This window comes from Balaenoptera borealis (assembly GCF_965194805.1).
Source record: "Balaenoptera borealis genome assembly, chromosome: 10".
Lineage (NCBI taxonomy): Eukaryota > Metazoa > Chordata > Mammalia > Artiodactyla > Balaenopteridae > Balaenoptera > Balaenoptera borealis.
Window position 1 is genome coordinate 104048943 of NC_138874.1, and position 22789 is coordinate 104071731.

At 34.5% G+C, this 22789-nt stretch overlaps 1 protein-coding gene across 5 annotated transcripts in view; it reads left to right on the forward strand.

Moving 5' to 3' along the window:
* ATRNL1 (attractin like 1) overlaps window positions 1–22789 on the forward strand; it is a 705133-nt gene that overhangs the window by 447109 nt on the left and 235235 nt on the right. For all 5 annotated transcript variants that reach the window (XR_014249113.1, XM_082407777.1, XM_082407776.1 and 2 more), the window contains one exon: window positions 15104–15211. Coding sequence is in view for 4 of the 5 variants with exons in the window: in XM_082407777.1 (XP_082263903.1) it covers window positions 15104–15211 (108 nt within the window). In the remaining variant the exon portion in view is untranslated. The remainder of the gene's footprint in view (window positions 1–15103; window positions 15212–22789) is intronic.

Below are 22789 nucleotides of genomic sequence, written 5' to 3' on the forward strand. Positions count from 1 at the left end.
GAGATTAGAAGTATATTTAATGGTCCCAAAAGATCCCAAGAATATAAATTTTTTGTTCAGTATAATGAACTTTCTAATGTTATAAAGCTTTGGGGAAAAAATATCATCTGGATAAAAAGTGGTTCTTTGCTAGATATATTCGAGGGTGCTAGATAACCATCCGTCAGAAAAGTCATAGCACTTTTGATCCCGCTTTAATGGGAAATTTGGACCAGGTAACATTTAGGATTCCTTCCAGCTCTGATAATGAGTTATTCCAATGAATCTGTTATGACCACTGATTTTCTTACATTCTGATATTTGTGGTTTAACACACCATTCCACATGCGTAGGAAAGCCAGTTTATACCAGTCGTGAGTCATCTATGCTGCATCAAACTGCCCTTTGCATTTAAAAAATTCAAATGATTGAAATTAGTTTTTAAAAAATATTTCTATCATATGTACTTTCACAGAAAATTGAAAACAAATAATACTGCATATTAATATATCACACTGATTAGTCATTGAGCATCATAGGTATCTTCCAATAGAGACTTAAAAAATTATAGTAAGTAGATGTCTTATTTCACAAAGAAATATATTACAAAAGAACCATTTTTAGAGTTTCTCAATATGGAACTGAAAATGACTCCATTAGCTAATAGCAAAATAATCACATTTTCCTTAAAGGAAAAAAATATTTTAAAAATAATGATTAAGAGGAAAATGCCAGTGTTTGAGTCATTTATGTCTCCAGGAAGATTTAAGTACCTCTTGAAAAACTTCAAAATTATTGTCACAAACTACTTAAATGTTCAACATGAACTCCTTATACACTAAATGAAAAAGCTAACTGGATTCTGTTGCACTTAAAATTTCTTAACCTAGAAGCAAGCATGTTGGGGTTGAGAATTGAATCTTGAGCTTTGTATTGATTCCCAGAATCAGGGAGAAAAAAATCTTTCTTTACTAAATTAATTCTTAAGGGGGGGAAAAAGCTACTGAAGGATTGCTCTGAGCTTTATTGTAACAAGAGCCTCCAGTCATAAATTACTGGCACACAAGCAAGAGTCGATGTGTCATTTCTATTGTAATCAGCTGCTTTTATATTTCCACCGGGCAAGGCTGATTTGATCATACTGTGCACCTCTTGGATGTCAAAGTCATTCATTTGCTCTTCTTCACGAGAGTAGGATAAGTATTTCTCTTTCAACTTAGGCCTCTAACTTGGGGAAATAATATATTCAACAATATGACTATGGGGATATTCTATGTGAGAAAATTTTTTAAGTGCAAGTTCAAAATTTGAAATTATTTAGCTTCCCATTTTTGCTCTTTGAGGAGTAATATGTATTAAACATCCATTCTGCAGATCTAGCTTTTAAATGACCTTTTCAGTACTCATCCTTTGCTCATTTTGATTTGCTCAGATAAATTACAACCACCTGGCCTTTTGTATTAAAGAAGGTTACATACAAAATTGACCTTTTGATACTTATTGGGAGAGCTAGTTTCATTGTATTTGAGATTAACTGCTGTTGCTGTTTTCTGGTTATATCTTAAATAACTTTATTTGAGGATGGTAAAGCCTATTACTTTTGCCTGTTTGTTCCAAGCTACTTCTAATACCATAAGAATGGACTCAGAGCAATACAAAGAGAAATTGTGTTTAAAAAAAATAATGAATCTGATTTATTTGGATCCTATTATGCCTGATGATATATATGTGTTATTTCAATTTCTCTTAACCTTGATAAAGCCAAAATTATCCTTTGAACATCTGCTCCTTGCCACCTTGCTTAATAAAACTCAGCCCTCTTTCTTTTTCTTGAACACTAAGCTCAGACTTATAAGTCTGAGGAACTCCAGAACTTTGCACTTGCTCGTCCCTCTGCCTGAAATATTCTTTTCTGGCTTTATTTGTTCTTGTTCCATTCACCTAATATTCCACTTTTCCCCCTACATTTTGTGGTCTCTGTTTAGTTAGGGTGGGTTCTGTGACTATTTATGGAAAATGATATACATCACTTCTGGTGTGAGACATTGAAAAGTCCATGCAGGATTCACTAGTCTCTTTTCTGCCTTTACACTTAAGGAATCTCTGAGTTGAAATGGTAGAGCCTCAAGACTGGAGCAGTCTATATTGCTGAGTTACCAGATGGGAAGTTACCTGGACCTATAGAAAATTTTGTGTGAGCAAGAAATACACTTTTCTGTGTTAAACTGAGTTTTGAGAAAGCATACCTACTCTGACTGAATATTCAAGGTTTCAGGTCAAACATCATTTCCTAGGAGACCTTCTGTAATCCCCCTATCTAAAGCACTTTCTTTCTCCACTATCTCTCTTTCTCCCAACCCTTATATGTTTTCTGTAGTGATTTTTTTCTTTAATTTGTTCATTTTTTTATGTATGTATATGTTGAACAAACAAGACTTCTATATGCTGTTAATTAGGCTTTTAAGTGCCCAGAGTAATCTTTAAAATTGTCAATAAGCATTTCATTCTTTGACTTTTTGTTTTAATGTCAAAAAGTGCAAACAAAACAAAATACTGCAGCACAAAGCTCTGTTGAATTTTCCATTGCTCGTTAGAAAGGATGGTCGTGTATCAAGCAATAACTGAATTTTTGACTCTTCTAGATGAATCCATTCTGCATGATTTCTTTCATCCAGAAGTGAGATCATCTTTGGCAAAGTCTAAATCCGTGATGCCATCTCTGTCAACAAAGAAAGAATTAAGAATCCAAATTTTAATTTTAAAATCGCCTGAAGTAACCTTCAAAAATTTTTCCAATATTTTTACATATCTTCAGGTTTTAGCCCACTAAGAAATAGATAAGGATTTGTTGCTTTCAAATCCAGGCTACTTAAATAATTCCTCCAAATCAGAATGTTCCCCCAGTTGTCTACCTCCAGTCTCCTGGTAGATGGTCCAGAAGAGTCCCTGATATTTTTTTAATAGCATGGAAATGCTTGCTAAATAGAAACAAGAGTCACCTCATATATTCATTCCTAGAAAAGTGTCTGGAGCACAGTAGGAGCTCAGTAAAAATTTTTCCAATGAATGAATGATCACAGCCAAACTTAGGCACTAAGTAAGTCAAGAACTCCCTATTGAATTTTTCTAAGAATAGGAATTTATTTGTTTATTTATTTAGAGTGAAAGAAAGGGAAGGGGAGAGGAGGGAAGGGAAGAGAAAAGAAGGAATGAAAAATCTGCATAGAATTTTGGTCTAAACTCTTCAAGATTCACTGTTTGGAATGCCAAGTAAAGAAGAATTTCAGCATCTGCTTCTGTTCCTTAGTTAAATTTCTTGACAGGACAGTAACACTTGACTGAGAATTGTTTTCTTATTGCTAATGCATGAAGAGATGTACCACATTATGTAACAGTCATGCTTGTTTTCTCATTAGTGAATTAAATATGTTGCCAAATACAAGATAAAAACAAGTATACACAAGTATATCATTTGTAAAATCAAAGTTTTGCATGGAAAATCAACTATTTACTATTATTAAGATACAAATGATTTTCTTTTGAAAAAATGTTCACAAGATGAAATTCTCCATTAATGCAGTCAACAGGCACACAGTTGATGAAAACCAGTAATTGACTATGCTGGGACATGTTAGTAATTCATTTAGACTAAAGGGAAATGCTAAAACTGTGCATTAAGTGCATTCTTTCTTAATTTACTTAAAAATATTAAGAGAAATGTTGGCAAATGTTAGCAATTTCTGGAGTGGATGTGGTAATTTGGTAGGGATATTGTTTTACTTTTCTTTGTTTGCTACATATCACAAACCAGCTTGATATCTCCAAAGTGGTTTGACCAAGATCTATCCAAAGATAGGAAGCTTAACTTATTGATAAGCAACCTTGTAGGATGCTGCAAGATACAGCTTTTTGTATTAAGAAAAATTCAGATCTTGCAAAGTTCCATCCTTTTAAAATTAAACCTACTTTCCATGAAGACTTATAGTGATTGATAGGTATAGACAGTTGCCAGATGTTCTTTCCATTTTCTTGGCTTCAAACGTGAACTGGGAAGACTTATGCCATGTAAGAAGTATGGTTTTGGCTTCCATGATGTTCAGTTAATAATGCATAACCATGAATACATGAGGATAAGGAAGATCTGTCATACTTTCTTTTCTTTGACATTGCCTAAATTAACCTAAACAAAGACAGCCCATACTTAAAATGCCCATACTTATAAGTTGGATATATCTTCCTTAATTCCTGTCAGTAGAAAGCTTTTAAGACCTTATTGTATGCAAATGGTGGTGATACTGTTTGGCCATATGGTTTGTGCCACTCTCCTCTTGATAATATTAACAATTTTTAGAGTTCCCTGAGACTTATTTTACATATTTTACATTATGATCTAATATCAGTATCAAAGGCTGATATCTTGTAGACACAAAATAATTCAGTCTAGGGTATAGGTGACGTTGCACATACAACTGCATAAACCCCAAAGTTTGAGAAACACTGAGCTAGACAAAGGGAAGAAATAAAAGGAAACTTTAGAAATATATGTTTGAGCTTCAAAACCATTCTGCCTTTAAGATAATTTTCAAGTTCTTATGTAGCAAATAGGGATGTGGAGGGAATTCTAAAATAGCCTTGCTTGCTTTTAGAATTTACTCAATTCCTTTTTATTTTTAAGCATGAATATATGCTGATAGATTTTTTTGTTAAAAGAATTTAATAGTGGAGTCACATTTTGGTTCTGAATGAGGACCAATTAGCTTCTAAAGGCAGTACTAAGTTAAATTACTGAATCCACTGAAATTGAAAAAAAAATTTGTTTTGAAGAAAAGTATCATTAGTGCCAGATTCATAGATTTTTCTAGTGCTCGTCTGTTTACTCTTTATAGGTCTGTGATCTACAGGTTGAAGAATCTCTGGCCTAGAGGATCTATAAGTCCCTTCCGGATCTAAGAATCTGTGAAGGCTATGTCTTAGTCATATCAGTAATATGCTCAGTGTTATCCAAATGACAACAAAGACCTTCATTTGCTGGCATTATTTAATCCTTATCTTGGCCTATTATATAAGATTTTTAGTTTTAATTTGAGTTTGAGTTACTTTGAATTATATATAATTTTAAGAATATTCATATATACACTTTCACACATACATTGACATGAGTATGGGTTTTTTTTTAAATTTTATTTATTTTTTTATACAGCAGGTTCTTATTAGTTATCCATTTTATACACATCAGTGTATACATGTCAATCCCAATCGCCCAATTCATCACACCACCCCCCCCACCCCCCTGCCGCTTTCCCCCCTTGGTGTCCATACGTTTGTTCTCTACATCTGTGTCTCAATTTCTGCCCTGCAAACCAGTTCATCTGTACCATTTTTCTAGGTTTCACATATATGTGTTAATAAACGATATTTGTTTTTCTCTTTCTGACTTACTTCACTCTGTATGACAGTCTCTAGATCCATCCACGTATCTACAAATGACCCAATTTCGTTCCTTTTTATGGCTGAGTAATATTCCATTGTATATATGTGCCACATCTTCTTTATCCATTCGGCTGCCAATGGGCATTTAGGTTGCTTCCATGTCCTGGCTATTGTAAATAGTGCTGCAATGAACATTGGGGTGCATGTGTCTTTTTGAATTATGCTTTTCTCTGGGTATAGGCCCAGTAGTGGGATTGCTGGGTCATAAGATAATTCTATTTTTAGTTTTTTAAGGACCCTCCATACTGTTCTCCATAGTGGCTGTATCAATTTATATTCCCACCAACAGTGCAAGAGGGTTCCCTTTTCTCCACACCCTATCCAGCATTTGTTTGTAGATTTTCTGGTGATGCCCATTCTAACTGGTGTGAGGTGATACCTCATTGTAGTTCTGATTTGCATTTCTCTAATAATTAGTGATGTTGAGCAGCTTTTCATGTACTTCTTGGCCATCTGTAGGTCTTCTTTGGAGAAATGTCTACTTAGGTCTTCTGCCCATTCTTTGATTGGGTTATTTGGGTTTTTTGATATTGAGCTGCATGAGCTGTTTATATATTTTGGAGATTAATCCTTTGTCCGTTGATTCGTTTGCAAATATCTTCTCCCATTCTGAGGGTTGTCTTTTTGTCTTGTTTACGGTTTCCTTTGCTGTGCAAAAGCTTTGAAGTTTCATTAGGTCCCATTTGTTTATTTTTGTTTTTATTTCCATTACTCTAGGAGGTGGATCAGAAAAGATCTTGCTGTGATTTATGTCAAAGAGTGTTCTTCCTATGTTTTCCTCTAAGAGTTTTATAGTGTCCAGTCTTATATTTAGGTCTCTAATCCATTTTCAGTTTATTTTTGTGTATGGTGTTAGGGAGTGTCCTAATTTCATTCTTTTATATGTAGCTGTCCAGTTTTCCCAGCACCACTTATTGAAGGGACTGTCTTTTCTCCGTTGTATATCTTTGCCTCCTTTGTCATAGATTAGTTGACCATAGGTGCATGGGTTTATCTCTGGGCTTTCTATCCTGTTCCATTGATCTATATTTCTGTTTTTGTGCCAGTACCATACTGTCTTGATTACTTTAGCTTTGTAGTATAGTCTGAAGTCTGGGAGCCTGATTCCTCCAGCTCCGTTTTTCTTTCTCAAGACTGCTTTGGCTATTCGGGGTCTTTTGTGTCTCCATACAAATGTTAAGATATTTTGTTCTAGTTCTGTAAAAAATGCCATTGGTAATTTGATAGGGATTGAATTGAATCTGTAGATTGCTTTGGGTAGTATAGTCATTTTCACAATATTGGGTCTTCCAATCCAAGAACATGGTATATCTCTCCATCTGTTTGTATCATCTTTAATTTCTTTCATCAGTGTCTTATAGTTTTCTGCATACAGGTCTTTTGTCTCCCTAGGCAGGTTTATTCCTAGGTATTTTATTCTTTTTGTTGCAATGGTAAATGGGAGTGTTTCCTTAATTTCTCTTCCAGATTCTTCATCATTAGTGTATAGGAAAGCAAGAGATTTCTGTGCATTAATTTTGTATCCTGCAACTTTACCAGATTCATTGATTAGCTCTAGTAGTTGCATCTTTAGGATTCTCTATGTATAGTATCATGTTATCTGCAAACAGTGACAGTTTAACTTCTTCTTTTCCAATTTGTATGCCTTTTATTTCTTTTTCTTCTCTGATTGCTGTGGCTAGGACTTCCAAAACTATGTTGAATAATAGTGGCGAGAGTGGACATCCTTGTCTTGTTCCTGATCTTAGAGGACATGCTTTCAGTTTTTCACCATCAAAAATGATGTTTGCTGTGGGTTTCTCGTATATGGCCTTTATTATGTTGCGGTAGGATCCCTCTATGCCAACTTTCTGGAGAGTTTTTATCATAAGTAGGTCTTGAATTTTGTCAAAAGCTTTTTCTGCATCTATTGAGATGATCATATAGTTTTCATTTTTCAATTGGTTACTATGGTGTATTACATTGATTGATTTGCATATATTGAAGAATCCTTGCATCCCTGGGATAAATGCCACTTGATCATGGTGTATGATCCTTTTAATGTGTTGCTGGATTCTGTTTGCTAGTATTTTGTTGAGAATTTTTGAATCTATATTCATCAGTGATATAGGTCTGTAATATTCTTTTTTTGTAGTATCTTTGTCTGGTTTTGGTATCAGGTTGATGGTGGCCTCATAGAATGAGTTCGGGAGTGTGCCTTCCTCTGCAATTTTTGGGAAGAGTTTGAGAAGGATGGGTGTTAGCTCTTCCCTAAATGTTTGATAGAATTCACCTGTGAAGCCATCTGGTCCTGGACTTTTGTTTGTTGGAAGATTTTTAATCACAGTTTCAATTTTATTACTTGTGATTGGTCTGTTTATATTTGCTATTTCTTCCTGGTTCTGTCTTGGAAGGTTATACCTTTCGAAGAATTTGTCCATTTCTTCCAGGTTGTCCATTTTATTGGCATAGAGTAGCTTGTAGTACTCTCTTAGGATGCTTTGTATTTCTGTGGTGTCTGTTGTAACTTCTCCTTTTTCATTTCTGATTTTATTGATTTGAGTCCTCTCCCTCTTTTTCTTGATGAGTCTGGCTAATGGTTTATCAATTTTGTCTTTTCAAAGAACCAGCTTTTAGTTTTATTGATCTTTGCTATTGTTTTCTTTGTTTCTATTTCATTTATTTCTGCTCTGATTTTTGTGATTTCTTTCCTTCTGCTAACTTTGGGTTTTGTTTGTTCTTCTTTCTCTAGTTCCTTTAGGTGTAAGGTTAGATTGTTTATTTGAAATTTTTCTTGTTTCTTGAGGTAGGCTTGTATTGCTATAAACTTCCCTCTTAGAACTGCTTTTGCTGCATCCCATAGGTTTTGGGTTGTCGTGTTTTCATTATCATTTGTTTCTAGGTATTTTTTTATTTCCTCTTTGATTTCTTCAGTGATCTCTTGGTTATTTAGTAGTGTATTGTTTAGCCTCCATGTGTTTGTATTTTTTACAGATTTTTTCCTGTGATTGATATCTAGTCTCATAGCATTGTGGTCAGAAAAGATACTTGATACGATTTCAATTTTCTTAAATTTACCAAGGCTCGATTTGTGACCCAAGATATGATCTATCCTGGAAAATGTTTCATGAGCACTGGAGAAGAAAGTGTCATCTGCTGTTTTTGGATGGAATGTCCTATAAATATCAATTAAATCTATCTGGTCTATTGTGTCATTTAAAGCTTGTGTTCCCTTATTAATTTTCTGTTTGGATGATCTGTCCATTGGTGTAAGTGAGGTGTTAAAGTCCCCCACTATTATTTTGTTACTGTCAATTTCCTCTTTTAGAGCTGTTAGCAGTTGCCTTATGTATTGAGGTGCTCCTGTGTTGGGTGCATATATATTTATAATTGTTATATCTTCTTCTCGGATTGATCCCTTGATCATTATGTAGTGTCCTTCCTTGTCTCTTGTAACATTCTTTATTTTAAAGTCTATTTAATCTGATATGAGTATTGCTACTCCAGCTTTCTTTTGATTTCCATTTGCATGGAATATCTTTTTCCATCCCCTCACTTTCAGTCTGTATGTGTCCCTAGGTCTGAAGTGGGTCTCTTGTAGACAGCATATATATGGGTCTTGTTTTTGTATCCATTCAGCAAGCCTGTGTCTTTTGGTTGGAGCATTTAATCCATTCACGTTTAAGGTAATTATCGATATGTATGTTCCTATGACCATTTTCTTAATTGTTATGGGTTTATTTTTGTAGGTCCTTTTCTTCTCTCATGTTTCCCACTTAGAGAAGTTCCTTTAGCATTTGTTTTAGAGCTGGTTTGGTGGTGCTGATTTCTCTTAGCTTTTGCTTGTCTGTAAAGCTTTTGATTTCTCCATCGAATCTGAATGAGATCCTTGCTGGGTAGAGTAATCTTGGTTGTAGGTTCTTCCCTTTCATCACTTTAAATATATCATGCCACTCCCTTCTGGCTTGTAGAGTTTCTGCTGAGAAATCAGCTGTTAACCTTATGGGAGTTCCCTTGTGTGTTATTTGTCGTTTTTCCCTTGTTGCTTTCAATAATTTTTCTTTGTCTTTAATTTTTGTCAATTTGATTAGTATGTGTCTTGGTGTGTTTCTTCTTGGGTTTATCCTGCCTGGGACTCTATGTGCTTCCTGGACTTGCGTGGCTATTTCCTTTCCCATGTTAGGGAAGTTTTCACCTATAATCTCTTCAAATATTCTCTCGGGTCCTTTCTCTCTCTCTTCTCCTTCTGGGACCCCTATAATGCGAATGTTGTTACGTTTAATGTCGTCCCAGAGGTCTCTTAGGCTGTCTTCATTGCTTTTCATTCTTTTTTCTTTATTCTGCTCTGCGGCAGTGAATTCCACCATTCTGTCTCCCAGGTCACTTATCCATTCTTCTGCCTCAGTTATTCTGCTATTGATTCCTTCTAGTGAATTTTTCATTTCAGTTATTGTATTGTTCATCTCTGTTTGTTTGTTCTTTAATTCTTCTAGGTGTTTGTTCTTTAATTCTTCTAGGTCTTTGTTAAACATTTCTTGCATCTTCTCGATCTTTGCCTCCATTCTTTTTCTGAGGTCCTGTATCATCTTCACTATCATTATTCTGAATTCTTTTTCTGGAAGGTTGCCTATTTCCACTCCATTTAGTTGTTTTTCTGGGGTTTTGTCTTGTTCCTTCATCTGGTACATAGCCCTCTGCCTTTTCATCTTTTCTATCTTTCTGTGAATGTGGTTTTTGTTCCACAGGCTGCAGGATTGTAGTTCTTCCTGCTTCTGCTGTCTGCCTTCTGGTGGACATGAGTAGGTTTTATACTGTTATAATCTCTTAGCATTTAGAGGGAATATAGTACTTTATATTTTGGAAGATTTAGAAAAATTTTCCATTATTCCTCTTTTCTTCCTCTGTCTGGTATCAGGCTCGATGAGAGGAAAGGTAGGTTTTGTTTTTGACACATTACTGCTCAAACAACATCCTTGCATACCTGAACAACCTGCCTTGAAAATCTGCTGTGGCCGTTTGACAATTGAGGACACTTTGCTTTCAAACAATGAAGAAAAACTGAGTAAGCTTGTGCCTTGCAGATTTAGTTATAAAATGATAGAATATCATGCTTTCCTAATTCACTGATGCAAAGAGATGTTGCCACTTCTCTTTATTTCCTCACACCATCCTACCACCAAAAACCCAAAGTTGGTTTTTTACTTATATTCCTCTATGTTAAATGTGTTTGTGTTAATAATAGAAATAGTCTCATGAAATGTTACTTAATCACTAATTCAAACTCCTTGTTAATTTTATTATGTTAGCTCAGGAATAATGACTAAATCATTTTGATTTCTCCTTTTATACCTTTCAAAAATCTTAGGAATAATTGCTATTAAAATATGAATGCATTATGATGAGTTTATGGCAGTTTTCTTCATAATATTTACAGTATTGCAATAAAGTGGATGAAGAGAAATAAAAAACCTGATAGTGATTTCTTAGGTCCACAAAATTGCCCATTCTAAAAAAATGAATATCCAGTTAGATTTGAGCATAAGACATAAATTCTAGAATATCAGAGGACATATATTTTTAAAGGTTTTTTCACAATTAAAATAAGTTTTATCAAAACTTGCCTTCAATCACATTCAGATGATACAGATTTCTGTACTTTAAGTCAGTCATTCATTGTTCATTCATCAAATACTCTTGACTACAAACTAAGTGCTGTGGGGAATAAAAAAACAAATAAAAAGTGGATTTTTGCCTTAAAGATTTCAAAAAAGCATGAAGATTTAAAGAGATAGTGCCACACTAATATCATAAATAATTTGTAGGTGAGATGATCACTTCAAACTTGGATGGAGTAGAAGGACATTTGGAGGTGTGGGGGGAGGACAGATAGAACCTGGACACAGGAGGAAAGACATAGGAAGACAACTGGAAACAGAGGTAGTTACTGTTTTCTTTAGTGTGCGTGTTTTTAAGGATTATTATCCGAAATCCATTAGAGTTGTAGCCTTCGCAGTGGTTGGAAAGGTGATTAATATGAACTTTTGGGGAATGATACGATATTCGAAGTAGTAGTATTGCATGGAAGAATTTCATATATACATTTGATAGAATCAATGACTGTTCCCGGTTGCCAAATTTAAGCATGGATTTTCATATTATTTTCAATTTCATGGTTTGTTTTGTAAGAGATTTTGAATAATAAAACAATTATTATAGATAACAAACATGACACTAAGAACATCCATAGTTTTAAAATGTTCTGCACAACAATGTTTATGGCAACATGATTATAATCTGTTGTATTATGATCAATTTGTTCTTTTGGCCTTTTCTTTCTCCTGAAAAATTGGCAACTGCAGGCTAGTTATAAAATAAATCATCTGTTATATGGCTTCTTATCTATATATAAAATGTCAAACTTCATTTTATATAAAAATCACAATCACAAAGTAAGTTAATCAATTTTTGGAAGTTCTTAAGGAAGTACTCTATATTTCCCCATAAGTTTTAGGTTGAGTTTTTATCATTCTTAGTCACAAATGGCAGAAAGCAGTTCCAAATCTAAATTCATTTTACCACAATCATGACATTTTCCAACTGTCTCATAAATTTGCAACATTTGTTAAAAGGGAGACTAATAGAGCAAAATGTGTCACTAGTGCTGAAGAAAATGGGCCTGTGGTAATTAACGTGCCATCTTTAAAGACAAAATTAGTGCTTGAAATTTAACATAATAATTGTACCAATGAACCGTTACTGAGTTCTCACAATGTGCTAGATTCTGTGTTGAGCAGTGCAAGTGCATTATCTTGTTAGTCCCAATCTTCTGATATTATTGCTATTCCCGTTTTATAGAGAGGAAAAAAAAGCCTTAGAAAAGTCTACGGAATTTGATGATGGTACAATAGGTAATGGGTGGAGAAGCTGGGATTCAAAACAAGTCCTCTGAGGTCTAGGTGTAGGCACTATTAATAGCCCAACTTTGCGATGAGAATATTTGAGGCGCTGAGAGGTCTAAATAATTTGGTTAAGGTCAAACAGCTACAGAGTGGAAAAACTGATATTCAAACACAGGTCCTAATTCCAGAGTCTACGTATTTTGCCTGTCAATATTTCCACTAAATTTTGAAGAATTTAAGTTGTAAGCATATAGTTTAAATCTCTTTTGTTCTGACATAGACGGGGCAAAATTCAGGAAGTAATGCATGTAGATGTTAACTGGCAAGAGAAAGGACAATTGTTAAGGATATGGCTAAGAGCCAGGGACTTAGTAGCAAAGAGAATCTCACTTGTTCCATTTTATTATTTTAGGGCCATCATATCAAAGCAAGAGTGTTTTTGGATAAAATTACTTACCCTCCCTAAGTTTCCCAGTCAGAACATTTGCATTAGTTTCCCAAAGTCAGAATGTCAGCCAAAGTCCTCGAACTAGACCTCTGCTAAGTGACCCGGAATGAATTCATTTGGCTAATTCCCTGTTTGTATCCTTTACTGCACACTATCTTGTGCTCTTATTATTTTTATTTTGCCATGTCTTATTTTACAAACTACAGTGTTATGGTCCTGGACAAGAACAACATTTTTCTTCTTTACAAAGAGTACTGTAATAAGCATTCAATTCTTAAAAAGTGATGAAAACTCAAAGCTCAGAAGACAAACTGGAATCTTTTAAAATGCCTTTCTATCCTATAGTACATTTTTTTAAATGAATAAAAGTATCAGTCACTGATTTTTCTTTATTATGAGTGGTGGGGGTCACAATAATACATTATTTTCTAGAGGAATCTATTCTTTATCAAAGATAGTGACTGTAGAATATTTGTAGACTTATATTACAATTTGTGGTATTGAGTATTCATTAATTATATTTTGTAGACCTTTTACTTTTAGGTGTAGGGAAAAGGTAAGATGAGGAAAGAGAAAGTGTTCATTTTTTTAAAAAAATCAATTATATGAGATGCCATTTATAAGCTAAGGAAAACTAGTACAAATGAAGAAACTTTAATACAGATGTTAGAAAATCATGTTAAAATCCAGACTAGAATTTACAGTTTTCTCAAGGGAATTTTTATATTACGGTAACAAAGGCAGTTTGTATATTTGTATGTGTGTGTGTTTATGTTTTTACCAGATAAAAAGAGCATTGTGTCTTCTACACTTAGCATCCCTTGGTATTTGGAGTAACATTATGTTTGCATTTTGCATAGACACGGTATTCAGATCAATTGGCCACTCCTATTGAGAGAGACACAAACAAGATTCTGTTTGCCAGCAGCTGTATTTTTAATAGTACAAATCTGAGTTTATATTAAATTGAATAATTCGGTTGTTTAAATCACATTTACTTTTTACTCTGAATATGTTTTTAGTATGTCTTCATTACTCCTAAAAGTACATATAATTTAAGAATTTAAACTACTACTGAGTAATAGTTGTAATATTTCTGTCCCGTATTAGCAAGTAGATGTTCTCTCTTTAATAATAAAAGCAAGGCCTTAAATTATATTTTAGATGCTCATTACATGAACACTGTTACTGCTGTGTCACAGGCGTTAAAATAAAAATGTTAAATAATAAACTGCCATCAAGCGTTGGCTTTTGTTCCTTCATCATCTGAAAGAGAATTTATGAATGATGCATCACAGTGCTACATACATTTACATTCAGAGACCAGTTGTTAATGTTTTAAGTTACTTCCAGTGAATCTTTAAAAATCTGTGTGAATAATGAAGCCATTCATTGTGTTCAAGGATTTTGCCTTTCTTCAATGATATGATTTTCTTCTCATTTGAAGGAGTATTTAATTGCATTGCTCATCCACTTTTAATATTTAATAATAATTTTATTAGCTGTGCAGAATGAGAAGGGCAAGATTTGCAATATCTAGTGCTGGTCATCAATTTTTTCTTATCATGACTTAATGAGTATTATAATTACAAGGAGAGGCAGAAATATAAATTAGCTGGGTACTTGGTTGGGACTTGCTGGTTTATTGGTTTTAGTTTGAGCAAAGCCCAGAAGAGACACAAATAGAAAGAAACAAATATCCGGAAATGTTTTAGAAGCCCTGGCACACATGTTTTGCAACCTACTAATCATTCCTCATTTAAATAATGAACAGAGGCTTTGAATAAAGTTGAAAACACTGACAATAACAATTCCTGTAATTGACAGGGGATCTTGATGACTTACAAGGCTTAGTCTTGGCAGGTATATGTTCCTTTAATCTCTATTAATGCATTTTGACGACTTTTGATTATCTTTTCTTAAACATTTTTACTGTCACTTGCTTTCAGCTAAGACAAAAGCATGAGTTACTCTGAGTGGGAAAACTTGGTATAGCCATCATCATAATAGCACTTTTTACTTAAGTAGCAGCTCTCATCTGAAGTTTTCAAAGTGCTTTTGAGTACATTTCATTAGGCTTGTGGGATGGAGGTCAAGGGAAATGTTCTTTGGAGGCACCATACATTTAAAGCCTCTATGGAAATATAACCCAGGCCATGGGGAGAAAATAATTTTCATTTTTAATGATCTAGATATGAGTATGTGTATTAGATGACTTCTCAATTTTGAATGCCATTTTGTTCAAAATGGAACTAGATATTGTTGAATTTAACATGTTTTAAAACAAGTGATTTTTAACCCCCTCCAGCAACTGCTTCGAGAACGACAGCAGATGGCCAGCCGTCCCTTTGCTTCTGTTGATGTAGCCCTGGAAGTGGGAGCTGAACAAACAGACTTTCTGCGAGGGTCATTAGAGGTAGGAACAGTGGTGCTGAAAGGGGACCGCTGTGATTTGCATATGTATATTACTTCTCTAAGCTGCATCTGGTGAAGCCAAACAGAGTCTGATTATCTAGACTTGACAAGATTCAGCTACATATGTTATGCCATTTTCAAGGCACATAGTTTTAATAGGATGACATGAGCTGTAACAAAAGCCACTGGAGAACCTATTAGTCTAGGCAGGAGTGACAGACTGCTCACCTGGCAGCCCTTCCCTGATAAATAGGAGCTGAAGGAATTCAAGATATAGGTATGATGGAAGAAACATAGTGTCTGTATTTAGTCCTTGGAGTGCTCAGTGCCCCTCAGTTAACAATTTACATCATTCTTTATTAACAAAGTTGGCTATAAAAGGTGGGTGGAGATGAGTTGTATTTTAATTACATAGTTTCACTTCTTGAACATTGAGAATTGTAGAATATAGTGAATATTTTTATATGATGGCTGTATTAGTATATGCTTTTATTGCAAATGCAGAAATAGAGTATGGTGAAAGAGAAATGATTATGTGCAAGTAAATGTGATATTAGAATCCTGAAGTAATGCATGAAATTTCTGAAAATAATAACCCCCAAAGAGGAAAAATCCACAGATTGTGATTAACGTCTAATCAAAGCATTTTGAGACATAGTAATTTTATTGTATGCTTACCTTTTTAATTTATATTTCATATGTGGTAAGATGTTTAAGCAGGAAGATTAAAAAATACTATATAATTGAAATATTTTATTCGCTTTTTAAAAAGTACCCTTTTGTGATTAACTTCATGTTGCTATTTTTAGACTTTGCTTTTCTTTGAGGAAAGCAAGGAATATAAAAACAGACTCCTCCAAATACCGGATACAGATATAATTGATTTTGTCCATAGAATTTTTGGTCATTCTGAAAATAATAAAGTCAGACCTCATGGATGCTATACAAAGGACCAGATTTTAGAGGGCATTTCTCTATGAAATTTTTTTATTAGTAGCTTTTGTGTACTTGATTTTTTACTACTCTAGATCACAGGTTGCCATGGAAGCTTAGAACATTAGAAAATTTATGGGTATATCTTCCATTACTTAGGGAGAAGTGCTCTAATTTCTAATTTTACAGTAAGTGCTCTGATTTCATTTTGGCCCTTAGTTTCAAATAACTTTAGTACAAACCTTTAACAAATAGAAAACCTGAACTGTTTGAATCTAACTTCCTTTTTCTCCTCACTTGTTTAAAACATTCTCAAATGCTGCTAAAACTCAAGTGGCAAGAGACAAACGAATATAAACCGTACGTAGGCCAAGGTAGAAAAGGAATAATCAAAAGAACTAGAAAACTCATAAACTTAAGAAACAAATGTAATAACTATGTACCATCATAGCTAGTCAGTTGCTGCTTAATAGTGGTCAAGAAAGTATTCTCAGGTTTTTTTTAACCTTAAATTTATTTTGTAGAGTTTAAAAAGTTCTACCTCTACTTTCTTTTCCCCCATATTTGCCTGGTAGTCCTTCTTTTATTCCTTTATTCCCAACTTCTCTGTACCCTTCTGTTTTACACCTATCCCTTGTAGAAAAGACTGTTAGCTTTTTATTTTATTTTCCCGGTCACTCTGTGTTTCTGTCTTTTGATTGGTAAATTTAATCTGTTTACGTTGACAATAATTGCTGGTCTACCAAGGCTCATTTTAGCTACTCTGGTGTGTGTGTGTGTGTGTGTGTGTGTGTGTGTGTGTGTGTGTGTGTGTGTTGGTCGTTGTTGGTGTTATTGGCCTTGCTTCTTTTTGGTTCTTTTTCACAGCTTCTTTTGGATAAATTGATTTTCTTCTACTAAACTGAGTATTAAATACTCTATTCCTATGTTTCTGGTAGTTATCCCTTACTTACCAAGATTCATAGAAATGACTATTTTTCCCTATCGGTGTCTAAAGCTTATTAATACAAATTCCTGCCCTGCCCATCTCAAACACAGTTATTACTTTAGCATGCTTTCAGCTCTCTCTGTTTCTCCCACCCTGCGTTAATACTGCCTGGAATTTTTGACCCAGATATTATAGGTGCACTTTTTCTCCATCACAGCATATTTAAATAACGATGAACCACCTTTACCCTCCTTTACTTTTTGTGTCTAGTTGCTTGCTCATGCATTTCTTTCACTTGTCACTAAAGTAAATCCTCAAAATATTTTCTTCAAAGAGAAACTTTATGTATTTGAGACCTTAAATACCTATATACCAATATATTGATTTTGTCCTCACATGTAAATAATAGTTTAATTAGATACAAATTTTTGTTTCAAAGTTGTCTTCAAAACTTTAAAGATATTACTTCATTGTCTCAAGTCTGGTGTCAGTTTGATTCTTTGTCCCTTACTAATGAGCTCCATTTTCTTTTTGGAATCTTTCAGAATTTTCTCTTGTTTTTCAGGGTTCTTAAATTTCTCTCTGATATGTAAATATGATCCTATTTGGCACTCTATGTACCCTTTAAATCTGCAGACCTGTAACTTTGTATAGTTCCGGCTAATCTTTTTTACTATTTCTTTAAATATTTATTACTCTATTCTCTCTCCTTCTGGAATTCCTATTAGATACTCTTGATACTTCTTTTACCATCTATATTTCATAGCTTTTCTCTTATTATTTCCACTTTTTTAATCTCTTCCTGATGCCTCTGGGAACACTCCTCAACCTGGTATTCCAGTATACAATTTTTTTTCTTAGATTGTATCTTTTCTGCTGTTTAACCCATTCATTGACTTCATTTCAACAATTAAATATTTTGTTGTTAATACTTGCAAGTGATTTTTCTTCATAACTGCTTGTTTATGATTCATATTTCTAATACCCTCCCTTACTTTTCTGAAACCATTTATTATATTTAATTTAAATATTGTTTCATATTTGCCATCCTTTAGTGTAGACCGTTTCATTTTTCTATTTCTTTCATGGTGCTTACAGTCTTTTTTTCACTCTTATGTTATTCTATTAACAGGTATTTTGTCATTAAGATCTACTTAAAAATAGGCATAATATCCTTGACTCTAGATAGTGCTCTTATAGGTAATTTAGAGGTTGGAGGTGAGGAAGCTGCTCATAATGAATAATCTAGGCTCAAGCACTACCGCTCATTTGCCACGGGTGTCCCTTTCACTGCAGAGAACTTTCTATCTAGTACTTCTTTCCCAAGCATTATTATCAGAGGGTAGCCTCCCTCTGGTATAATTGCCAGGTCAGCAGTTGAAGTGGGGAGAAGTGAATGCTTAGGAGTTGCCCAGCCTCCTGCTAGTGTGGCTGTAGGATCCCTCGCCCTAGCAGAGCTCTAGAACTCCTCTGTCATTAGTTTGCAGCCTTGGGCTGGCACTGGCCTGGTTCTGATGCTTTTCTGCCCCACAGCAGGCAGGGTAGACATCAGTCCACCCAGGACAACGGGGACTCCAGTCCTCTTCTAATACAGGTCACCATTTACTCCCTGCAAGAGTCCCAATCACTTTCAGTCTTTCCTAGTATTTCTTCAAGACTTTGTATTAACCTCTGAGTGTGTCCTGAGAGTCATCAACCTTCTGATTTCTTATACGTTATCTCTATGTTTGAACTCAGGGGAGGGACAAGTGACTCATTCTGGCTTGTCATTTTTTGGCTGCAGGACCGTATGTGCAAGTGCTTTGTACTCCATAAAGCTTTATGTTAATGTTGGTATTATTATTTTCTCTTTTATTATTATTCAGTTATATGAATAACTGGTGTGCCTCTATTTCTTTTGTATCACTTGTTTTCTAAAACTTAAATTCAAAACCTCAAAGAAGAAAAATACGTACCTGCATACTCCCATTTAGAAAGCCCTTTTTATCTGGGGATCAGGTTCTACTTATCAAATGTATAGTCTTGTTGGTTTTTTGGAAACAGCTTTATTAAAATGTAATTCATATACCATACAATTCACCCACTTAAATTGTAAAATTTGATGGGTTTTAGTATATATACAGTTGTGTAACCATCACCAGAAATCAATTTTAGAACATTTTCAAAAATTGAATTCATCTCGAAAAGAAACCCCATTCCCTTTAGCAGTCACCACCCGCTCCCTTTTTCCCCAAGCCTCTCTCTTAGCCCTAATGTACTTTTTGTCCTTATGAGTTTTCCTCTAGTATATTTTCATTCCACTTCATATAAATGGAATCATGCAATACATAGTCTTTTGTGACTAGCTTCTTTTACTTAGCATTATAGTTTCAAGTTTCATCCATGTTGTGGCATGTATCAGTACTTCATTCCTTTTTATTGCCAAATAATATTCGATTTTATCGATATAGCATATTTTGTTTTTGCACTCATCAGTTAATGGACATCTGAGTTGTTTCTACTTTTTGGATATTTTGAAAAATGCTACTATGAATATTTGTGTACAAGTTTTGTTTCTTTTGGGTATGTAACGAAGAATGGAATTTCTGGGTAATATGGTAATTTTTCATTCCTTGTTGAAAAGACTTTCTTTCTCCATTGAATGATCTTGGGAATCTTCATTGAAAATCAATTGATCATAAAAGTGAGAATTTATTTCTGTAATCTCAATACTACTCCATTAATCTATAGGTCTATCATATGACAGTACAACACTATTTTGATTACTATAGTTTCGTAGTAAGTTTTGGGATTAGAAAATGTAAGTCCTCCAACTTTCTTCTTTTTGAAGATTGTTTGGCTCTTCTGGGTCCTTTGAATTTTCACATGACTTTTAGGATAAGTTTGTCAGTTTCTGCAAAGAAGCCTGTTAGTACTTTGATAGGGATTGTGTTGAATCTGTAGATCAATTTAGGAGAACATATAGTATTTTAACATTCACTTTATTAAGGTGGTAGTTTTGTTAATTGAGTGCCTTTATCCTCCATCCTCAAAACCCTAAGTTCAGTACCAGGTTTCCTTCATCTTGATAAATAATTATGATCTCTGATATTTAAAGTTCCCTATATTCACATGTCTAATAATCTCAAGTAAATTGACAACTTAGAAATTTTTTTTGAATTCAGGTTGAAAATACTGTTGTTCAGTAGATTGTTTTTAGATCTTAAATTGTTTACTTCTTCCTGTAAAAATTAAACATCAGAAGTAAATATCAGCAGCTAATGCTAATTTCTTTCTTTGACATACTTTAGAAAATAATAGAGGTAGAAGCATAAAGTTTAAAATTATATTTTGTTTTCTCCTTTTCTAAGCATTTTGTAATAATTACTACTAAGTAGAAGTTATCTATCTGCTGTATATACACATACATATGTGTACATATACATTTATATGTGAGATTTATTTTCCATTGTCACAGTACACTGGAAGCTGGTCCAAATTGCTCTTTTTTATATACATAACTTAGTATGATGTGGTTTATTGATCTGCTTACACAGCAAATTCTGAAGCCTGGGCCTATCCTGAAATAACATTAAGGACTTTATTTAAACCTAGAAAATCAAAGTAATTGTAAAGTCCCTCTGCTGGGTTTTTCTTAAAATTCAGTGATTAAATTCAACACAAAGCCATAAGTAAGCTGGCTATTACTATTCTGTAAATATTCATTGAGTATTCATAATGTGGTAATTTAAGGAATGGATTCCTTTTAAATTAAATTGGACTCATGTGCCACTCTGAGTTCCAAATCTGTACAGTCAGAGGGAGAATGTAAGGTATAATATGAAATTAATTACCTTTGATACATCTGTAGGTAATGGTACTATACACCAAAATGTCCTGTTCTATGAAGTAGATGTGTTCCTGAAAATTTTATGTATAAGCTAATTATATTTTTTAATGAATGAGGAGTATTCAGTCTTCACAAGAACTTTGTATAAACCCTAGGTGTAAAACTCTTTGTGAGTAAAAAAAATATATATATAGTATGAATAATCCCCCCCTAAATTATCCGTTAAAATATCTGAATCATTGTATTTTTCTAAATTATAGTGACAAAATACATTATTAAAATTTAATAAATGCACTTAGAATGTAAATTTATATATAAACACAATTTATTAGTTGGCTTTAAACTTATTTTTAAAAGAGGGTTATTTTTAGGACTTCACTGGAGGTCCAGTGGTTAAGACTCCATGCTTCCACTGCAAGGGGCATTGGGCTCTATCCCTGGTCAATGAACTAAGGTCCCGCATACTGCACAGCACGGCAGAAAAAAAAAAGGGGGAAAAAAAAAGGGGGTTATTTTTGTGGTGACCTTGTGACCCATATAGTATATATTTATCAGTTTTCTTCCGCCAAGTAAAAGCATGATAATTTATGGTAATTGTTTAACAGATTTTTATGGAATGCTCCATATACGTCAGGCACTGTTCTAATAAGCACTTGAGAAACATCAGGGAACACAACAAAGAACCCTGTCCTCATGGAGTTTATATTCTAACAAGAAAGTAAGTTATTTAATATGTTAGGAGGTGGTAAGTACAATGGAACAGGAAAAAATAAAGCAGGATAAGGGTTTTGGGAGTGCTTTGTGGAGGTGGGGAGAGTGTGCTGTATTGAATAGGGTGGTGGTCAGGGTGACCTCATTGAGAAGATGAGAGTTGAGCAAGGCTTGAAAGAGGTGAAGGAGTTAAACAGGCAGCAGATTCCTAGGGAAAAGTGTTCCAGGCTAAGGCAATTGCTAGAGCAGGGGCCCTAAGGTGGGGATGCTGGGCAAGTTCATGAAACAGCAAGCATAGGGTGGGGGCAGGTGCAGGAGGAGGCAGATGATATAGGGCCTTGTAGACCTTTGTAAGGATCTTGACATTCAATCCTAAGTGAAAGGGAGAGAACCAATTGCAGGCTTTTGAGAGAGGACTGACATAATCTGTTTCTAGAAAGATCACTCTGCCTTTTGGGTTGAGAATAGTTTGAAAGGTGATATTGTATAGTTTCCTGAGAAGCAGACAGCAAGACAAGGAAGAATCATTTGAAGAATATGCTGGTAGGGACATGGAGCCATGAGAAAGGGAATGGAGAGCAGTCAGTACCACTATGGACAACTAGGGCTTAATCCCATCGGGGAAACTCTGGGAGTCAGGGTAAAATGCACGTCAGACTACAGACACCAGGACAATTCCTCACCTCCCTCCAATCACTGGTTGAGGGCCACTTCCCAGAAGGCCAGAGGAAGCCCTCAGGCAAAGAAATTAAGGCTTTGGCATTGGAAGTTAGCGGAAAACTGACGTGGTAACTGGTGGCGGTGGGGGAGGAGTGTAAATCAACCCAAAGTTTCTGCTACTAGGGCAAGAATAGAGGGAGAGAAACTTGTTCCAAGGCTACTGTAGGAATCCAGGCAAGGGATATAATGGTGGCGAGAGGCGAGACCAAGGTCATAGCAGTAAAAGAGATGAGAAGTGGTCAGATTCTGGACTTTGCTTTTAAAGTCATTATGAGTATAACGTTCTCATTTTGAAAACCTTTCTAGAGACTTTGTGTTTGTAAAATCCAAATAGAAAATAAGACAGGATTTTCTCTCTTTAACTGGCATTGTAATAGCTCTAAAACTTCTGAGGCTGTTGTACTTACTCATTGAGAGGAATAGTCACATTCTCACTTAGTATACCCTCTCAAACAACA